A 16,506-nucleotide genomic window follows, 5' to 3' on the forward strand; every position below is an offset into this window, starting at 1 on the left:
GATACACAATATTATTTTGGTTTCAAGTATATAATACAGTGGTTCAACAGATGCACATATTAAATCCTCACCCCAACTAGTGCGGCTACTGCCTGTCAACATAGATGTTACAGAACCATTGACTATATTCTCCATGCTGCATTTCCATCCCATGACCAACTTATATTATGATTGAAATTTCATGCCTCATTATCCCCCTCACCTACTCCACCCACCCACCCCAACCCTTCCCTGCTGGTAACCCACCAGTCACTTCTAGTGTCTCTCAGTCTACTGTTCAACAGCCGCTGACTTTATTCGGTTGTTCCATCTTCATTTCCTCTGTCTTCCTTTTTTTTGCTGGAGTTTTTTTAAAGCCAATCCAAGAAATCATACTTTTACCCTTAAAACATAGTCACAATACCACTATCGCACCCAACAAAATGACAGTAATTCCATATCATTTTATATCTAGCCAATGTTCAGTTTTCCCTACTTCAAAACTTTTTGTGTTGTTAGTTTACTTGAATCAGGTTGCTTCACAGGTGCTGCTATATAGTTTTTACACATTCCATTAGGAGACATGTAGTGTCTGTTTTTTCACTTTCAATGAGTTAAGTTTGATCTGTGGGTTTAGGTATAATTGGGCTATTGACCTATTATAATGCTCTTTGTCACATTTTTCTTAATGATTTTAGCAGCTGTTGATGATCATGAGGCGTTGCAAAATGGTGATTTTTTCATTCTATTCTTTCTGCATTTATTAATGATGATGAAATAACTTTTCTCCATCAATTTCTTAGTTCTGAAATATAGTTTATACAGGAATGGCAGTATAGATAATTACTTCTTTCCTTTTATTTATCACTTTTTAGAGTAATGAACAATAAGTTAGTATCATAGTAGGTTCCACAGACAATCAGTAAATGTTTTTTAGTAGTGTCACGATGAACCCACAAGTTTTTATATTTTTCTATTCATTGTAATTATTATTATACTCAAATTGTTTTATCTTTGGACAGTGAATGCCCCTTTAAGTTGTCCCTTGTGTCATTTTGACATGAATCTAGTATTTCTTGGATACCTTTCTTACTTTCAGGCCCTCAAACATGTACCAGCCCTTCTAGTACATATTCTGTCTCATACCCATAATTAGTCATTTCTTCAAAGAGCTTGCTTCTTTTTAGTAGAAAATGGTACTTAGAAATAATCTGATTTGGGAAGTGCTAAATGTTACTAAGTTCATGCTTTTAGGCCTTCTCAGTAGACAGTGTTTTTTTGGTTGTTTTAGTTTTAGTGAGAAAAAATCATGAGTTTGCTCTAATATTTCCAATTCCAATGGAAGATGACAGTGTTTTTATTTAACCTTTTTGATTACCTTTTGATTGTTGGTGGAAATTTTAATACAAATACAATAATTGTTTTCCAGCTGTTGTGTAAATTACACATAATAGGATTGTTAACATATCATTTCATTATTAGAAGTACAATTTCATGCAGAATAATGAAAATCAGAAGTTTTTACTATATTAAGGAGGAGACCCTAAAACTTGAACTTTAAACATAGTTTAAAAATATTTAGGTTTTATATATTTTCACTGTATTTGAATACACTGTTTAATAATAGTGTGATGATAGAGTTGTCTTTGTGCATCACTTTATCGGTGAGTAATAATTCTCAAGATTATAGTTTCAGTTTTTTATTGTTATTTCAGAGAACCTAGCTTAAAGAAATTCTTGTCTGATATCTTTAGATTTTAGACCTGTTTGAGCATATTTATTAATTTAAATAAGTTTGTTTTAATATTTTGTTTTAGGTCTTGGCTGTTAGAACAATTCATGAGAAGCTTCTCTATTTTTTACCTGCCAGTGAAGAGAAGATCACATGCCTACCTCGAGTGTTTGAACCTTTTACTGGTCTGAATCCGGTGCAGTATAATCCATATACTGAGGTTGAATATATAACTGTTTGTCTATATAATTTCTTATTTGTATTCTTTTAAAAGGCAGATTTTTAAAATGTTGAAGTCTAACAATATTGTTAATTTCTGTAGCCTTTATGGAAAGCTGCAGTGTCTCAGTACGAAAAAATCATGGCACCTGCAGAACAAAAAATAGCTGGAAAATTGAAAAATTATATTTCAGAAATTCGAGATAGTCCACAGCAGGTAAAATATTGAAATATTCACTTTTAATATTTCCTTTAAGCTATTTTAGGAAATTATATGTATTTACTGAGTTATTTGGGATGAACATATACTTATTTTATTTCATATTAGCTTCTTCAAGCATTTCTGAAATATAAAGAGTTGGTAAAGCGTCCAACTATAAGCAAAGAATTGATGTTAGAAAGAGAAACTTTACTGGCAAGACTTGTGGACTCAGTTCAAGGTAAAGGTTTATCTAAAGTTATAGTGTTTTACTTGAGAAAATATTTTTATAGGTTACTTTTTTCTTTGTTGTATACCATTTAGGATTAAGACTATATTTTATGACATCTATATACTGGAAATTAATTTGTCATTTCTATTATAAATGACAGATTTTTTTGGAATTAACTAATTATTTTCTTTATCTGTCTCACTTGACACATGGTAAGGTCCCTAAGAGTAGAAGACCAACACTGTTTTTCTACCTACAACATTTTACATAGTACTTGGTACATGGAAGGCATTTAGGAAAACTTTGCTGAATGTATGTAATCATTTATTTGACTTAAATTTTATAGATTTTCAATTAGATTTTGAGAATCGATGCAGAGGAATTCCTGGTGATGCATCTGGACCACTTTCTGGAAAAAACCTTTCAGAAGTTGTCAATAATATAGTTTGGGTTCGCCAGTTGGAATTGAAGGTATTTGTGTTGATAAAAGTTGTAAAATATGCTAAATTAACTTTGAAGTCACTCTACAACTGTAGGGAAGACATTAAAAAAACATTGTTTTCCTTGGCATATCTGTCTAATTTTCATGTGAAATGTAGAACTCTGAAAAAGTGTGCAGAGGAGTTCTAGTCGTTCTGTTCATTCCTTGTATGGGGTAATTATTAAACCATTTACTATTCCATTTGTAGTTATTTTTGGCAAGTGCTGCCTTAAAGAATATTCAAGAGGAAAACATCCTTTACAGGAATTACAAAAATTCTTTGAATATACCATTTTTAATTCTTTGAAATGTATCATGGTAAAATTTTAATAGCTGCAAAGTCTATCTGCAAGTATGTTTATATGAGTAAATCATCCTAGGTTAAAAAGAAGTTAAATGAAAGGTGAAAGATAATTATGGCATTGCCTAAAGTAGTGGCAGCAATTTATAGATTTAAAGGACTGTTATTTTAATATTTTAATATTATCAAAATTGATCAAAGAATCTTATGTACTTACTAAATAGTATGTGGTACAATGTCTTGCACTCAACTCATAATAAATACTAATTAGTTATAATCTGTGATTAAGAATGAGCAAATTAAGAGTTTTTGCTTACTCAAGTTTGTATTTTTGATATTTTGTTTTCTGGAATATTCTGCCTAATTTTGTCAGTTGGCTTTCCAAGGTACTACAGTGTTCTTTGTACAGTTGTGGAGGAAAGGCATTTCTCTTCTTTAGTTGCCATTCAAATTGGCCAAATTGTTTGAGCTACTAACCAGAGCAGATAGCAAAGAGCCCATAATATTGCTTATTGCTTAGCATATTTAGGAGTGTTGCTGAATTCTTGGAGTTTCACCTGAATTCTTTTATGTTTTCCTTCAAATTAGGCCTTGTATGCATTATCCTCTGTGTTTTGCTTTTCTGGAGTTGTATAATTCAGAAGCAGAGTAGAAGTTGATATTCTTATATTCATTACTACATCTTCTATTTCTCTATAGATGAATGGGAAAATAATTTCTGAATCACAGATCAGGGAAGGGGGCTCATTTTATGCTAGCTTTGTTAGAATTTAAATAAATATTCTTGTAATTTGGCTTTTGAAGGTGGATGATGCTATCAAGATTGCAGAGGCTCTTTTATCTGACCTGTCAGGATTTCGATCTTTCCATCGAAGTGCTGAAGATATCTTGGACCAATTTAAACTATATGAACAAGAACAATTTGATGATTGGTCTAGGGATATTCAATCTGGTTTGTCTGATTCGAGATCTGGTTTGTGGTGAGTATAAATATACTGAACAGCGAAATCTACACAAGAATTTTTTTCTTAGGTTATTAATCTATATGGAAAGATGGAGTTAATCATGTCTGCTCTCTCCTTTTTCCAACTTGCTGTTGTTCCTTTAATTTTTTTTTTTTGTTGTTGTTTGTTTTCTATTACCAACTTTTAAGTCATTAAGGTTGGAAACTTAGATGATATAGTTAGTTGATGGCCTCTCCATGACTTCTTATGTCTATTCCTCAGAACTGCAGATTGCCATTTTCAAATTAGTCTTTCCCTCTTCCATATTTTTTTTGTTATTGGTATTTAAATATATTTTTCTACCTTTTTATATTAATATTACACACACACATTGTTAACTGTACAATTTTATGAATTTTAAGCTCCTTGACCTAGGGAATATTTCTTCATGGTGCCAACATAGTAAGTGGTAAGTATTTATTGAGTTATATTAAATGTAATTTAGTTGTTTATTGTAATTATTCTAATACGTATTTAAAATGGCCCCAGTATATTATTGTCTATATTTTCAGAATCTTGTCACATTTTAGTTTTTACTTTGTAAAAGTAAACTTTCTCCATGATAAGAAATTTTGTTTATTTTTCCTGTACCACTGCAAAGGATGATTAGGCCCAAAGTGCTAGCTTCTTAAATTGAATGAATTTTTTTTTTCCTTTATTTTGCATTTTGTTCTGGAGAAAGACTAGAGGAACTAAAGGGTGCTAAGGCAAAATAACTGGAAGTATTTGCTACTTAACTCTTTCCCTTTGTGCCCTGAACATAATATATGAGAGATGCTCTGGGCCAAACAAAAAATAAAGAATTCTTTAGCCAGTTAGTTTTGTCAGTTTTGCACACTTTTTTTGCTATTAGCTCCAGTGGAGGTCCACTATGTATGATAGCATATGAAGGACTGAGAGTTGCTGTAAAGAAACCTGTGGAACTTTGTTTAATCCGTTGTTTCCCAGGTGATAAAAACCCCTGACTCCCCCACCTTTTTTTTTTTTTTTTTTGAGTAAAATCCATTATTGTCCCATAGTGTCAATGTGTTTTGGAACATATTTCAGGATATACAGGTATGTAGAAACTAATTTTGAAGATTAGTTTCAAATAAAGGCAAAATAGTTACCATTATGCTTTCTGACAGGGTTTATGTTCAAATAGGAAAGTTTGGGTAAATCATTGTTTTAAGCCATTTTATAGTATGTACTTTTATTGTGCTTTGTTTTACGTGTTATTAAGCAGGCTAAACTGAATAGGTTTGTTCTTTGTTTTTCAGTAGCTTACTTTCTAAGACTTGCAAGTTCTCTTAATTGTGAAAGTGATTTAAAAGAATAAACATTATATAAAACTGATCCTGAAAGATAATGAAAATATCATACTTTATTCTTAATTTAGCTCAGCATATTCACATTCATGGCCACTTGAGCACTCCAATGTAAAATCAGCTATTGTAAAAAATAACAAGTGTTGGCGAGGATGTGGAGAAAAGGGAGCCCTCCTATATACTCTTGATGGGAATGTAAATTGGTGCAGGCACTATGGAAAACAGTATGGGGTTTCCCCCAAAACTAAAAATATATGTAACTCAGTAATTCCACTTCTAGGAATACCCAAAGAAAACAAAATCTCTGATTTGAAAAGGTATATGAATTCCTATATTTATCACCACATTATTTAAAATAGCCAAGATTTGGAAGCAATTATAGTGTCCATTAACAGATGAATGGATAAAGAAGATGTGGTACATTATTATACAATGGACTATTATTCAGCCATAAAAAAGAAAGAAATACTGCCATTTGGACAACATGGATGGACAGAGAGGGTATTATGTTAAATAAAATAAGCCAGGCAGAGAAAGACAAATACAATATTATTTCACTTATATGTAGAATCTAAAAACAAAACAAAAGAAAACAACTGAACAAATTAGCAATAGACTCGTAGACACTGAGAAATGACTGGTGGTTACCAGGAGGGAGCGGTTGCGGCTGGTGGGTGAAATAAGTGAAGGGGATAAAGAGACACACAATCTTAATCATAATGTAAATTAGTCACTGGGATGAAAATACAGCATAGAGTATATAGTCAATAATTCTGTAACATCTTTCTATGTTGGCAAATAGTAACTACACTAGTTGGGGTGAGCATTTAATAATGTAGATAACTTTTGAATCATTATCTGCCTACTTGAAACCAATATAATATTGTATATTAACTATACTTCAATAAAAAAAGTAAATAAATAAGAAGAAAGTGTACTGCAAGAGTCTCATCCCATAATGTACCTTGTTCAGTAGCAAGAAGCAATGAAAAGCATTCTAAAGATGGACCAATCAGAAACTGAGATTGAGGAAGCCACCCTAAAGTAAAGTAAAATGAAATCTGCTGCTGTAGCCTTTACAAGAAACACAAAGGAAGGGCAGTCCTTAGTGAAATAAAGCGGAGGAATTGAAACATTTGAATACTTCTACTCTACCATTTTGATGTTCTTTATCATTGATCCTTTAATAAAAGTATTGAAGAACTAAGTAGGCTGACTGAAAAAGAAATGTCAGGTGCCTTTGAGAAAATGAATCAAAACCTTTTCCCTTTATGGTGGATATGATGTCAATTTTGAGTTTTAACTGAAGGTTAAGAGGTTGGTTGATTTTCTGACTTCAAAAACAGCTTGGTTGCTTATGTCCTGTCCGGCTGGAAGGATGGAGTCCTGCAAGGAAGGCATTGGCGCCACCACCAGCTCTTCCAGCTCCACCACTGGCTGCGCAGGCAAGGGAAAGGCAAAGATGGCTTCGGGGATTTGGCCATGAAGCAAGTGCAGATAGGGGACTTGATGGAATTAAAGATAATCAGACATTATCAAGAAGGACAAGGAACTGAAGTGCCTCAAGAAGTGCTCCTGGGCCTGGTTGTAGAAGATCAGCTTGAAATTACCAATTGTTTTCCTTCCCCCAGCTACAGAAGATGATGCTGACTCTGATGAAGTCTGGTATTGCTGGAGATGATGCAGAGCCTTCGCCATGTAAACATCGGTTGCCTCCATGTGGGCTGACACCAGTCCACATACTATGGCTCGTTTGTCACTCTGGCTGTCCTGGATTCTCAGTTCAGGTACCAGCATGCCATTGAAGAATCTGTCGTTCCCATTTATGATCCTATAGAAACTACCCAAGGGTCTCTCACGGAAGGCGTACAGACTGATTCCTAAACTGATGGAAGAATTTTATTCCTGAAACACTGAAAAAGGGAAATATTACCTTTGAGCACATATTTGAAGAGGTGCATAATTAATAATTCACATCTGATCAATGTCCTAATGTGGGGACTTGAAAAGAAGCTGTAGCAGATAAACATGAATTGCTCAGTTTTGCTAGCAGCAATCATATGGGGAAGAATCTACAGTTGCTGAGGGACAAAGTGGATGAAATGAGCCAAAATATAATTAAATACTCATACATGAGGAATACAAGTACACAGTAGCAGCAGAAATGCCAGTACCAGCAACATCGCCAGCGGGAGAATGAATGTGCAGCTCCAGAGCTGAGAACCCCGCTCCCTGAAGAGGGTCTGTCCCAGCTCTTCAGATCACCCCAGCTCCAGCCAGGATGGATTCTCTGCTCATTGCAGGCCGATTAACACTTACCGCCAGAACATCAAGGCATTAAGGAGTTCACTGCCCAAAATTTAGGCAAACTCTCCGTGGCCTAGTCTCCTCAAGAATACAGTAAGTAAGAAAAGGAAGTTTCCAGGAAAGGAGTTAACATGGATCACTGGGCAACTCTTGGAAGAAATACACTTGGATATTGAAAAGCCTTCTAGCTAATTATAAAAAACAAAACAAAACAAAAACAACTTGGTTGAAATATTAATGTCACGGTTTATTTTGGATATTGCATTTGTTACTAAGATCTGAATTTGGGATTCTATGTGAAAAAAGATACCTTGAAAGTGTAATTAAAATTTTTTTAACTTTGAATTTTATATTTATAGCAAATTATAAAAATGTGTTTTTAGTAAAAAGAACATGAAAATTAAAAAGTTATTCATTTTATTTTGTAGTATTGAGGCTAATAGTCAAATTATGGAACTAGATCCTAATGATGGATCATTAAAAGTGCATTATTCAGATCGGTTGGTGATTCTTCTGAGAGAAGTTCGTCAGCTTTCTGCTCTTGGCTTTGTTATTCCTGCCAAAATACAGCAAGTTGCAAACATTGCTCAGAAATTCTGCAAGCAAGCTATTATTCTTAAACAAGTATGAAATTACATTTTTTCAATACACAGTTATTCTGAGCTCATTACATCAGAATATTTTAAGGGCTTTGTTTCTATATCTGATTTATTTAAGCCAATAGAATAGCACCATTAAGACTTGTGAAATTACGGTTTGCCAAATGAGTACATTACAAAATTTGCTTTGTAAACCTATATAGGAATTGATTCATTTGAGGTATTATTGTTACTGCTTTTCATTCCAAAAGCCTTTGGAAAAGTATTATTATTCTTTCTCTTTTTTTTCCTTCATTCTTTCATGTTACTTGCATGCATTTTAAAGGACTTTCTAATTAAAAGGTTCACTGCCTGCCTTTGAGGGGCAGATTCTTAGAGAATTACCAGGCTATGGACTGGCCTGTTTTTGGTCATTTCCTGGATTGCCATCATATCATTCACTTGTTTAAAACCAACTTTTATCACTTCATTGTCTATCTCCTTAGCAGGGTATACAAGCCCCATCTTAATGATGCCCTAAGTAAGCTTACTGGTGGCCTTCACTATTTCACTCTTTCCCTCCCGATGCACCCTATGATTCAGTACTGTGGAACTTGGCTCTTCTTTGAATGGGCCTTCATACACTGCTATCTGTTCCCTTTCATTGGAAAACTCAAAATCATCCTCTAATTCCCAGCTCAAAATTCTCTTTCTTTGTTGTGTCTTCCTTTAGTTGATTGATCCTTGTTCTGTATGCAGTGTGCAAATCACTTTTGAACACTTAGATAGTATTGGATTTTTTTCATCTTTTCTCTTCCTTGATTAATAGTTCACGGAGCGCAGGAAGAGCATCTTGTGTATTTGGTCTCTCATTCTTTCACTGAGCAAAGATTCATTGAACACCTGTATTTCCAGGCACAGTATAGTGAGGATATAAACATGAATTTATGACTATCATACTCTAGTACAGGCTCTCTCAGCCTTGGCACTCTGGACGATTTGGACCAGTTCTTTTTGGGGGTGGGGGTGCTGTCCTGTTCACGGTAGGATGTTTAACAGCATCCCTGGTCAGTAACGTCTTCCTAGTCCTGACAACTGAAAATGTCTCCAGACATTGCCAAATGTCCCCTTGGGTGCTGATCGGCCTTGGTTGAGGATCACTGGTCTAATGGGAGAGAGCAAACTAAATATGAAGTTCTCATTAAATATCAGGCCTTCTGGTTGATACTTTTTGATGTTATTTCAAGTAATCTCCCATTTTTCATTGATTTAATTGGGGATCAGATTCATAACATAGTTTTCCCAGTGCCACACAGGTAGTAAGTTATGAAGCCAGGATTTGATATCAAGCCTCTATGACTCCAAAGCTCATATTTATTCCATTAAAGTTTATATAGTGATGGCAGATATATGAACAAATGTTTATACATTGATGAAAAGGTAGTATTTGAGAAGAGACATGATATAAAGTGAGGAGAAGAAACATGCAAATATCTGGAGGAAGACTTTTACAGGCACAAAAAGTGAATGACACATGCAGACTTCCTGATACGGTCCCTATCACTGGGTAGATTAGAGTAACAGCAAGGAGGCCCATTTGGCTGTAATGAAATGAGGGAGGGGTTTGTGCTGGGGCTAAAGGCACCATGTAAAATGTTTGTGCCAGGGTAAAGGCATGGGTTTTGGATTTGGATTTCTTTCTAAGTGTATCGGAAAACCACTGGAAGGCTTTAGGTAAGTGTTTTGGGATTGTGGACTTTAATTTAGTCAAATGTATTGGGAAGTCTTTGGAAGGTTTTGAGTAGGCAAAATGTGGCGATAAGATTTATGTTTAAGAAAGGACCACCCTGGCTACGTTGAGTTCTTTGAATAGACTATAGGGGGCTGCCATTGGAAACAGAGATTGGTTAGGAGATGGTTGCATTGGTGTTGCCAAGAGATGAAGGTGCTTGGATTGGGGTGGGATGGATAGAGGTGGGTGAAGTGGTTGGATTTAATATGTATTTTGAAAATATAGTCAAGAGGCTTTGTTGATGTGGGATGTGAGAGAAAAAATAAGGACCACTCAAAGAATTTTTTGGTCTGAAAAATAGATAAATCATTGTGTTATATACTGAAAAAGGAATTCACAGGTTTGGAGAGTTGTGAGAATAAAGAGTTAGGTTTTTAGCACTTAACATTCTTTACTGGTTTCCTCTATGTACCTTATGAGACTGAATTTCTGGGTTTTGGGGACTGGGTTTTAAAATCTTTGTTTAATCAGCCCCTGGGGACATAACTTGAGAAATTATAGGAAGTCAACACATATTCATTGGTTATGTATATTAATGCATGTATAAATGCTATATTAGAGGTGAAAAAACTAATTTTTGCTAAATCTTAGAATTGAGAAGAGTTGAAAGAGAAGAGTTTCCATTCATACAATTAAAAATGAATAATTAAAGATTAAGTGTGCTATTTATTATTGATTATTGCTAATTGCACTTCTATTTTGTAGGTGGCACATTTTTACAATTCTATTGATCAACAAATGATTCAAAGTCAGAGACCAATGATGTTACAATCTGCCTTGGCATTTGAACAGATAATTAAGGTAAGTGGACTTTCTATGTTATTATAATTAGATTTTACATCTGAACTATTTCATATATTTTAGCTTTTCATATACCCTTTAGCTTAATATTGACATTCATCTAAGGCTTTATTTTGCTCCCCAATGACTTCCTTCACTCTTGACAAGTAACATTTTTTCCAGGTGTAGATTATAAATGATTACAATTTTCATATATATTGCTGCTGATTTTGATCAGTTGAATTAACTAGTATAAAATTTGTATGCTCTTATATTTATTTATTCACTGAAATATGAGGTCTTTATCTAGTGAAGATTCTTTAGTGTTTTTCCATCATCTTCTGATTTTACAATTTGAGATTTATTTGCTCTTTATCTATGCATATTTAAATATGCACACTTATGAATTAAAAAAAAAACCCACAATAGTTTTTAACTTGTTGCTATGTGACTGCTGACTTTTTGAAATCAACATTTAGTCTTCATAAACATGAAATATTAAAAAAAAAATAAGTAGAATAGGAATATGCCTTTTCATTCTTCTTTTTTTTGAAAGTGGATGATAGTTGTGTCATGGTCCTCAAGACTAGCCTCAGGTTCTGTGGTTTTTTTAGGGGGACTCATAGAACTCAAGGTAGTTGTACTCACAGCTGATTTATTTGTGATTTATTATAGTGATAGGATGAAAAGCAAAAGAGCAAAGGGAAAGGAACATGGGCTGAAGTCCTGGTGAAACCAGGTACAATATTTCAGGAGTCCTCTCCCCATGGGCATGCTTAATTCCCCCAGCAGCAAGTTGTAACACATGTGAAATGTTGTCTTACTAGGTAAGATTATTAGTGACTCAGTGCTCAGGCCTTTACTGGGGGATGGTCAGGCAGGTATCTTCTGCCTAATATATACCAAAATCCAGATTCCCAGAGGGAAATCAAGTGTTCAGCATTCCACACTGTCTGGGTACAATGAGGTATTCTTGAAAGTTATGTAGGTGGGAACCCTCCCAAACTCCAAGTTTCCGGATGCCGGCAAAGGGCCAATATTTTAAGCAGGCCTTTTAAAGGATAGCCATGGAACCTGCCATGTTAACTCTTTTCTGCACATGAGTTCGCAGGCTTAACATTTACTAGAGGTTATATAATTCATATTATAGGCATTATTAAAAACATTTTTCTTATTGCCAAAGCTCAATATGAGTTTATAATGGAAAGTTTTGAAAATACAGGTAAACATAAGGGAAAAAAAATTGTAATCATATCACCAAGAGATGGCCATTCTTAACAGTTTGGTATATACCCTTTTAAACTTTTTCTTGTGCACATATTTACAAGTGTACTTTCTGAAAATATACTAGTTTATTATTTTTGACTTTTTTTCTTACTAATGTTTTAATTTTAAGCCTTTATAACTTTTTCTTCTCTAATATATTCAAAGTAACAGCCATTGGAGGAAACTTATTTTGAGAAGTTGGGTTGTAAGAAGAAAATGATTACATTTAGCATATATTAAATGAGACATAGGAGTGGGTAAAAAACTAAAACAGGAGAAGGGAGAAAACTAAGGTTCTTAACATCGCTCTGGCCATTTACTGTAATGGAGAGCATACTCTTTGGCAATACAAGTAGAAAGTGCTCAGTGTGTATTTTTTGAACTGATTCAGTATTTCTGTTCTATTAAATTTATTATAATTGTTTAGATTCATTCATTCATTCATTGGTTACTTATTGAGGGTCTGTTATATTCCAGGGACCTGTTGTGCCTTATTTGCTACTTCAAGTGAAATACAGAAACTTTACTTCTATTAGTTCTCTTTATCCTCTTTGCTTTTATGTATTTGTTCTATTTAGTATCTTCTGCATACATACACCACCACATCAGAGAGGATTATAATTTTTGTTTCAGTCATCAAATAGAATTTAAGGAACTAATGAGAAGAAGGGTAGTTTATTTATATTTATATTTTTCCTCATCTCAGTGATCTTCTTTCCTTCCTGAAGTTCCAGGCTTCTTTAGTTATCATTTCCTTCTCATTGAGAGAACTTCCTTCAGCTCTGTGTTAAGAGTAGGTTTGCTAGTGACAGATTCTCTTAGTTTTCCTGTCTGATAGAGTGTTTTTATTTTCCTCATTCATGAAGGATATTTTCATTGGATATAAAATTCATGGTTGACAGTTCTTTTCTTCAGCACTTTAAAAATATTATTCCACTTCCTCCTGGTTCTCATGGCTTCAGCTGAGAAATCTGCCATTCAAATTTGTGTTCCTTTTTAAGTAAAACATTTTTTTTTCTCTGAAACCATGAGATATAGCATTAGGACTGGTTGAGTGTGTGGGTTCAGTTTTCTGCTGGGCTCTGCAGATAACTATCCTGACAAAAGTGGAACACTGACTTTCAATGCCTCATTTCAGATGAATGGAGTCGGGAGTTCAGTGTACCCTTTTGCCCTACTGCACATTCATGTGAAGTGGAGCAATGAATTGGAGTGTTTTGTTCCTCTAAGCAGGATATAAGCTCTCAGCATCCTACGACTAAGCCTGGTTGACTGGGCTGGGAGGAAGTGGTGGGTTGATTCACATTAGTCTGATGCTGTAAAGTGGGGGTGGAACTTCAGCTCCCTGTTTGTCCCCACTGACATTATCTTGGCAGGGAAACTGCAGTACTGCCAGCTTTTGCGAAGCAGGGATGGAAGATCAGCTTTCCTCTTGGTCCCACTGAAGCTGCAGAGGGGTGGTTTTTCTATTGAGTCTGGCTATAGTAGGATGGGTATTGCTAAACAGGTTTTCTGTTGCTAGGCCACTGTTTTCCTAGTCCTTTGGCTAGAGGGGACAGGTTTCTTCTGTAGCTTTCTTTTCCTGTCCTTGGGGTTTTTCCAGAGTGGAATCTTCTCCAGTACCTTGACCTAGATGTATGGGAGAGAGTCAGGACATGCAGGTGTGTGTGTCTTTGCTCAATACCCAAGGTTTCTACGCTGTCTGCCTTTCAGTTTTCCTATGTTTGTTTGCTATATCTAGGATTTTTTAGTTGTATGAGGGAGAACTAGGAAGGAATGGGACTTTTCAATCTTGGCCAGATTGCGTTATCACTTAAAAAATGGAAAATTATTATGCTTTTTATTGTAGGTCACTGTTGGGGATAATTGGACTTCCGATGTAGAATATTGAATTTTTTGGAAAAAAGGAGTGCATTGAAATACTAAATGTCATTTTTTTGTGCCTTAGAATTCAAAAGCAGGAAGTGGGGGAAAGTCACAAATTACTTGGGATAATCCTAGACAATTAGAAGGCTATATCCAGAAGCTTCAAAATGCTGCTGAACGACTTGCCACTGAAAATAGAAAACTGAGAAAATGGCACACTACATTTTGTGAAAAGGTATAATTTTATTTATAAAATTAAATAAGCTATGAATAGTATTATTTAAAAAATAAGTAAGATATAATTTTAAGTACTTCTTATTTGGAAATACTCTGAGATTTAAAGTTGCAAAAATAGTACAGAGAGTTCATGCTTAGCTCTAACCCTGCTTCCCCTATTGGTTACAACTTAAATAACCATAGTTGAGTTATCAAAACTAGGAAATAGACTATTTTGAATTTTATAACTCTTTCCACTGATGTCCTTTCTCTTTTCCAGGATCCAATCCAGGATCCCAACTCGCATTTAATTGTTGAGGTTCTGTAGTCTCCCTCCTTCTCAGGCTCTCCAGGACCTTGATACTTTGGATGAGTGCTGGTTATTTTGTAGAATGTCTCTTGATTTGGGTTTATATGACGTTCTCTCACTAGATGTGGGTTATGCGGTTTTGTCAGGAATCCCACAGAAGTGATGTCTTACCTTTCTCAGTGCATTGATCAGGTATTGGTATGTTTTGTTATAGGTTATGTTAACTTTGGTCACTTGGTTAAGGTGGTATCTTTTAGGCTTTTCCACTGAAAAGGTAGTTTTTCAGGTGATGTTTGAGACAATGATGCTCTAATTTTTAACAGGTAGTAGTTCTTATGAATATTGATCTGCTTCGGCAGCAACAGCGTTGGAAAGACGGATTACAAGACTTGAGAACTGGCTTAGCAAGTGTAGAAGCACAGGTAGAGTGTTTTACTTTGTGTCCACACTTTTTATGACCTTTTCAGAATGTGAGTGTATGAATTGATGAGAAGTTCATAAAGTTTATCTTTAAATCTTTGCTAATAATTTGCTAATAAATTTAGAATTTGACTGAATTATATATATAAATTAGCAATGCATTTATGTTTAAAAGCATAAAAATAAATTTCTGTTTGTCTCATTGAATGCCAAATCTCTTAATTCGGACTGCAGTTTTTCTAACTTGGTGCTTAAATAGCTGTCATTTGTTAGTTTTCTTTTAGATGATTGTGACATCTGTAGAAGACAAAGTTAAATTTAGGCAGAAGCCTAATGATTGAAATAACTCTGATTTTTTTTCCTTTTTTTTTTTGGTCAAATTCAGTCTATATACATTTTGATATGAGATGATGTATTTAAAAGTGGTTAGAACAGAGCCTGCTACATAATAGGTGGTATTGAGATCTTAGATGAATATGAGTTAGGTATGTTATACACTGGTATATGTTTTTTTGGTTCTTAAAATTTGAAGAAAAAAAAAATTAAAGTTTTAATACTGACACGTTTACATATTTATTATTATATGGGCACAGAAGATGTGTAAACTACCCTAATCATCTGCATATTTTAAATTTGTCATGTTTTTAAATGTGCTCTGGATTATTTAGAGAGCAAGAAACAAAGAGAAGAGCTATACTTGGGAATTTTTGAAAAAGAACAGAGAAGTTCATAAAATATACTGTTGTTCCTGTTAGTTTTTGTTTTTTTGTATCATAAAACACAATCCATTTAATATTAACTTGAGTTTTAAGATTTTACTGATCTTTTTGTGCACTATTTATAAGCACGAAAATAAGAGATTTTCATATTTGCCTCTGTATACTCTAATACTACAAGTAGCAGTTAGGGAATTGCATGCTTTAAGATATTTAAAGTGAACTTTTTTTTGCTTATAATTTTACTTTATGTGATATGAAAGCATTAGATGAAAACTCCAATCTACCACTTAATTTTTAAATATAAAATGTGAATATAACATACTAGGGATTTCAAGCAAGTGATATGCATGCATGGAAACAGCACTGGAATCATCAGCTCTACAAAGCTCTGGAACATCAGTATCAAATGGGCTTAGAAGCACTTAATGAGAATCTGCCAGAAATAAATATAGATTTAACATACAAGTAAGATTTTTAAAAACCCAATTTAATTTTTAATCTATAGTTTTTTAATAATTTATATTTTAAAGTTATTTATTTGTTTTCAGACAGGGACGGTTACAATTCAGGCCTCCTTTTGAAGAAATCCGGGCCAAATATTATAGAGAAATGAAGAGATTCATCGGCATTCCTAATCAGTTTAAGGGAGTGGGTGAGGCAGGAGATGAATCTATTTTTTCTGTTATGATTGATAGAAATGCAAGTGGATTTCTGACTATTTTCAGTAAAGCAGAAGATCTATTTAGGCGACTGTCAGCTGTTTTACACCAGCATAAGGTATAGAACATGTGATTTTCT

General features: G+C 34.2%; 1 protein-coding gene and 1 pseudogene across 2 annotated transcripts in view; both read left to right on the plus strand.

The window, feature by feature from the left end:
* Positions 1-16,506, plus strand: part of DYNC2H1 (dynein cytoplasmic 2 heavy chain 1) — a 330,688-nt gene that overhangs the window by 23,993 nt on the left and 290,189 nt on the right. For both annotated transcript variants that reach the window (XM_057490362.1, XM_057490363.1), the window contains exons 7-17: positions 1,797-1,931; positions 2,034-2,147; positions 2,259-2,370; positions 2,708-2,832; positions 3,948-4,123; positions 8,190-8,385; positions 10,837-10,932; positions 14,126-14,278; positions 14,893-14,991; positions 16,034-16,173; positions 16,257-16,485. In XM_057490362.1, coding sequence (XP_057346345.1) covers positions 1,797-1,931; positions 2,034-2,147; positions 2,259-2,370; positions 2,708-2,832; positions 3,948-4,123; positions 8,190-8,385; positions 10,837-10,932; positions 14,126-14,278; positions 14,893-14,991; positions 16,034-16,173; positions 16,257-16,485 — 1,575 coding nt within the window. The remainder of the gene's footprint in view (positions 1-1,796; positions 1,932-2,033; positions 2,148-2,258; positions 2,371-2,707; positions 2,833-3,947; positions 4,124-8,189; positions 8,386-10,836; positions 10,933-14,125; positions 14,279-14,892; positions 14,992-16,033; positions 16,174-16,256; positions 16,486-16,506) is intronic.
* LOC130680151 (eukaryotic translation initiation factor 3 subunit H-like) lies at positions 4,142-8,151 on the plus strand (annotated as a pseudogene).

This window comes from Manis pentadactyla, chromosome 13 (genome assembly GCF_030020395.1).
Source record: "Manis pentadactyla isolate mManPen7 chromosome 13, mManPen7.hap1, whole genome shotgun sequence".
NCBI lineage: Eukaryota > Metazoa > Chordata > Mammalia > Pholidota > Manidae > Manis > Manis pentadactyla.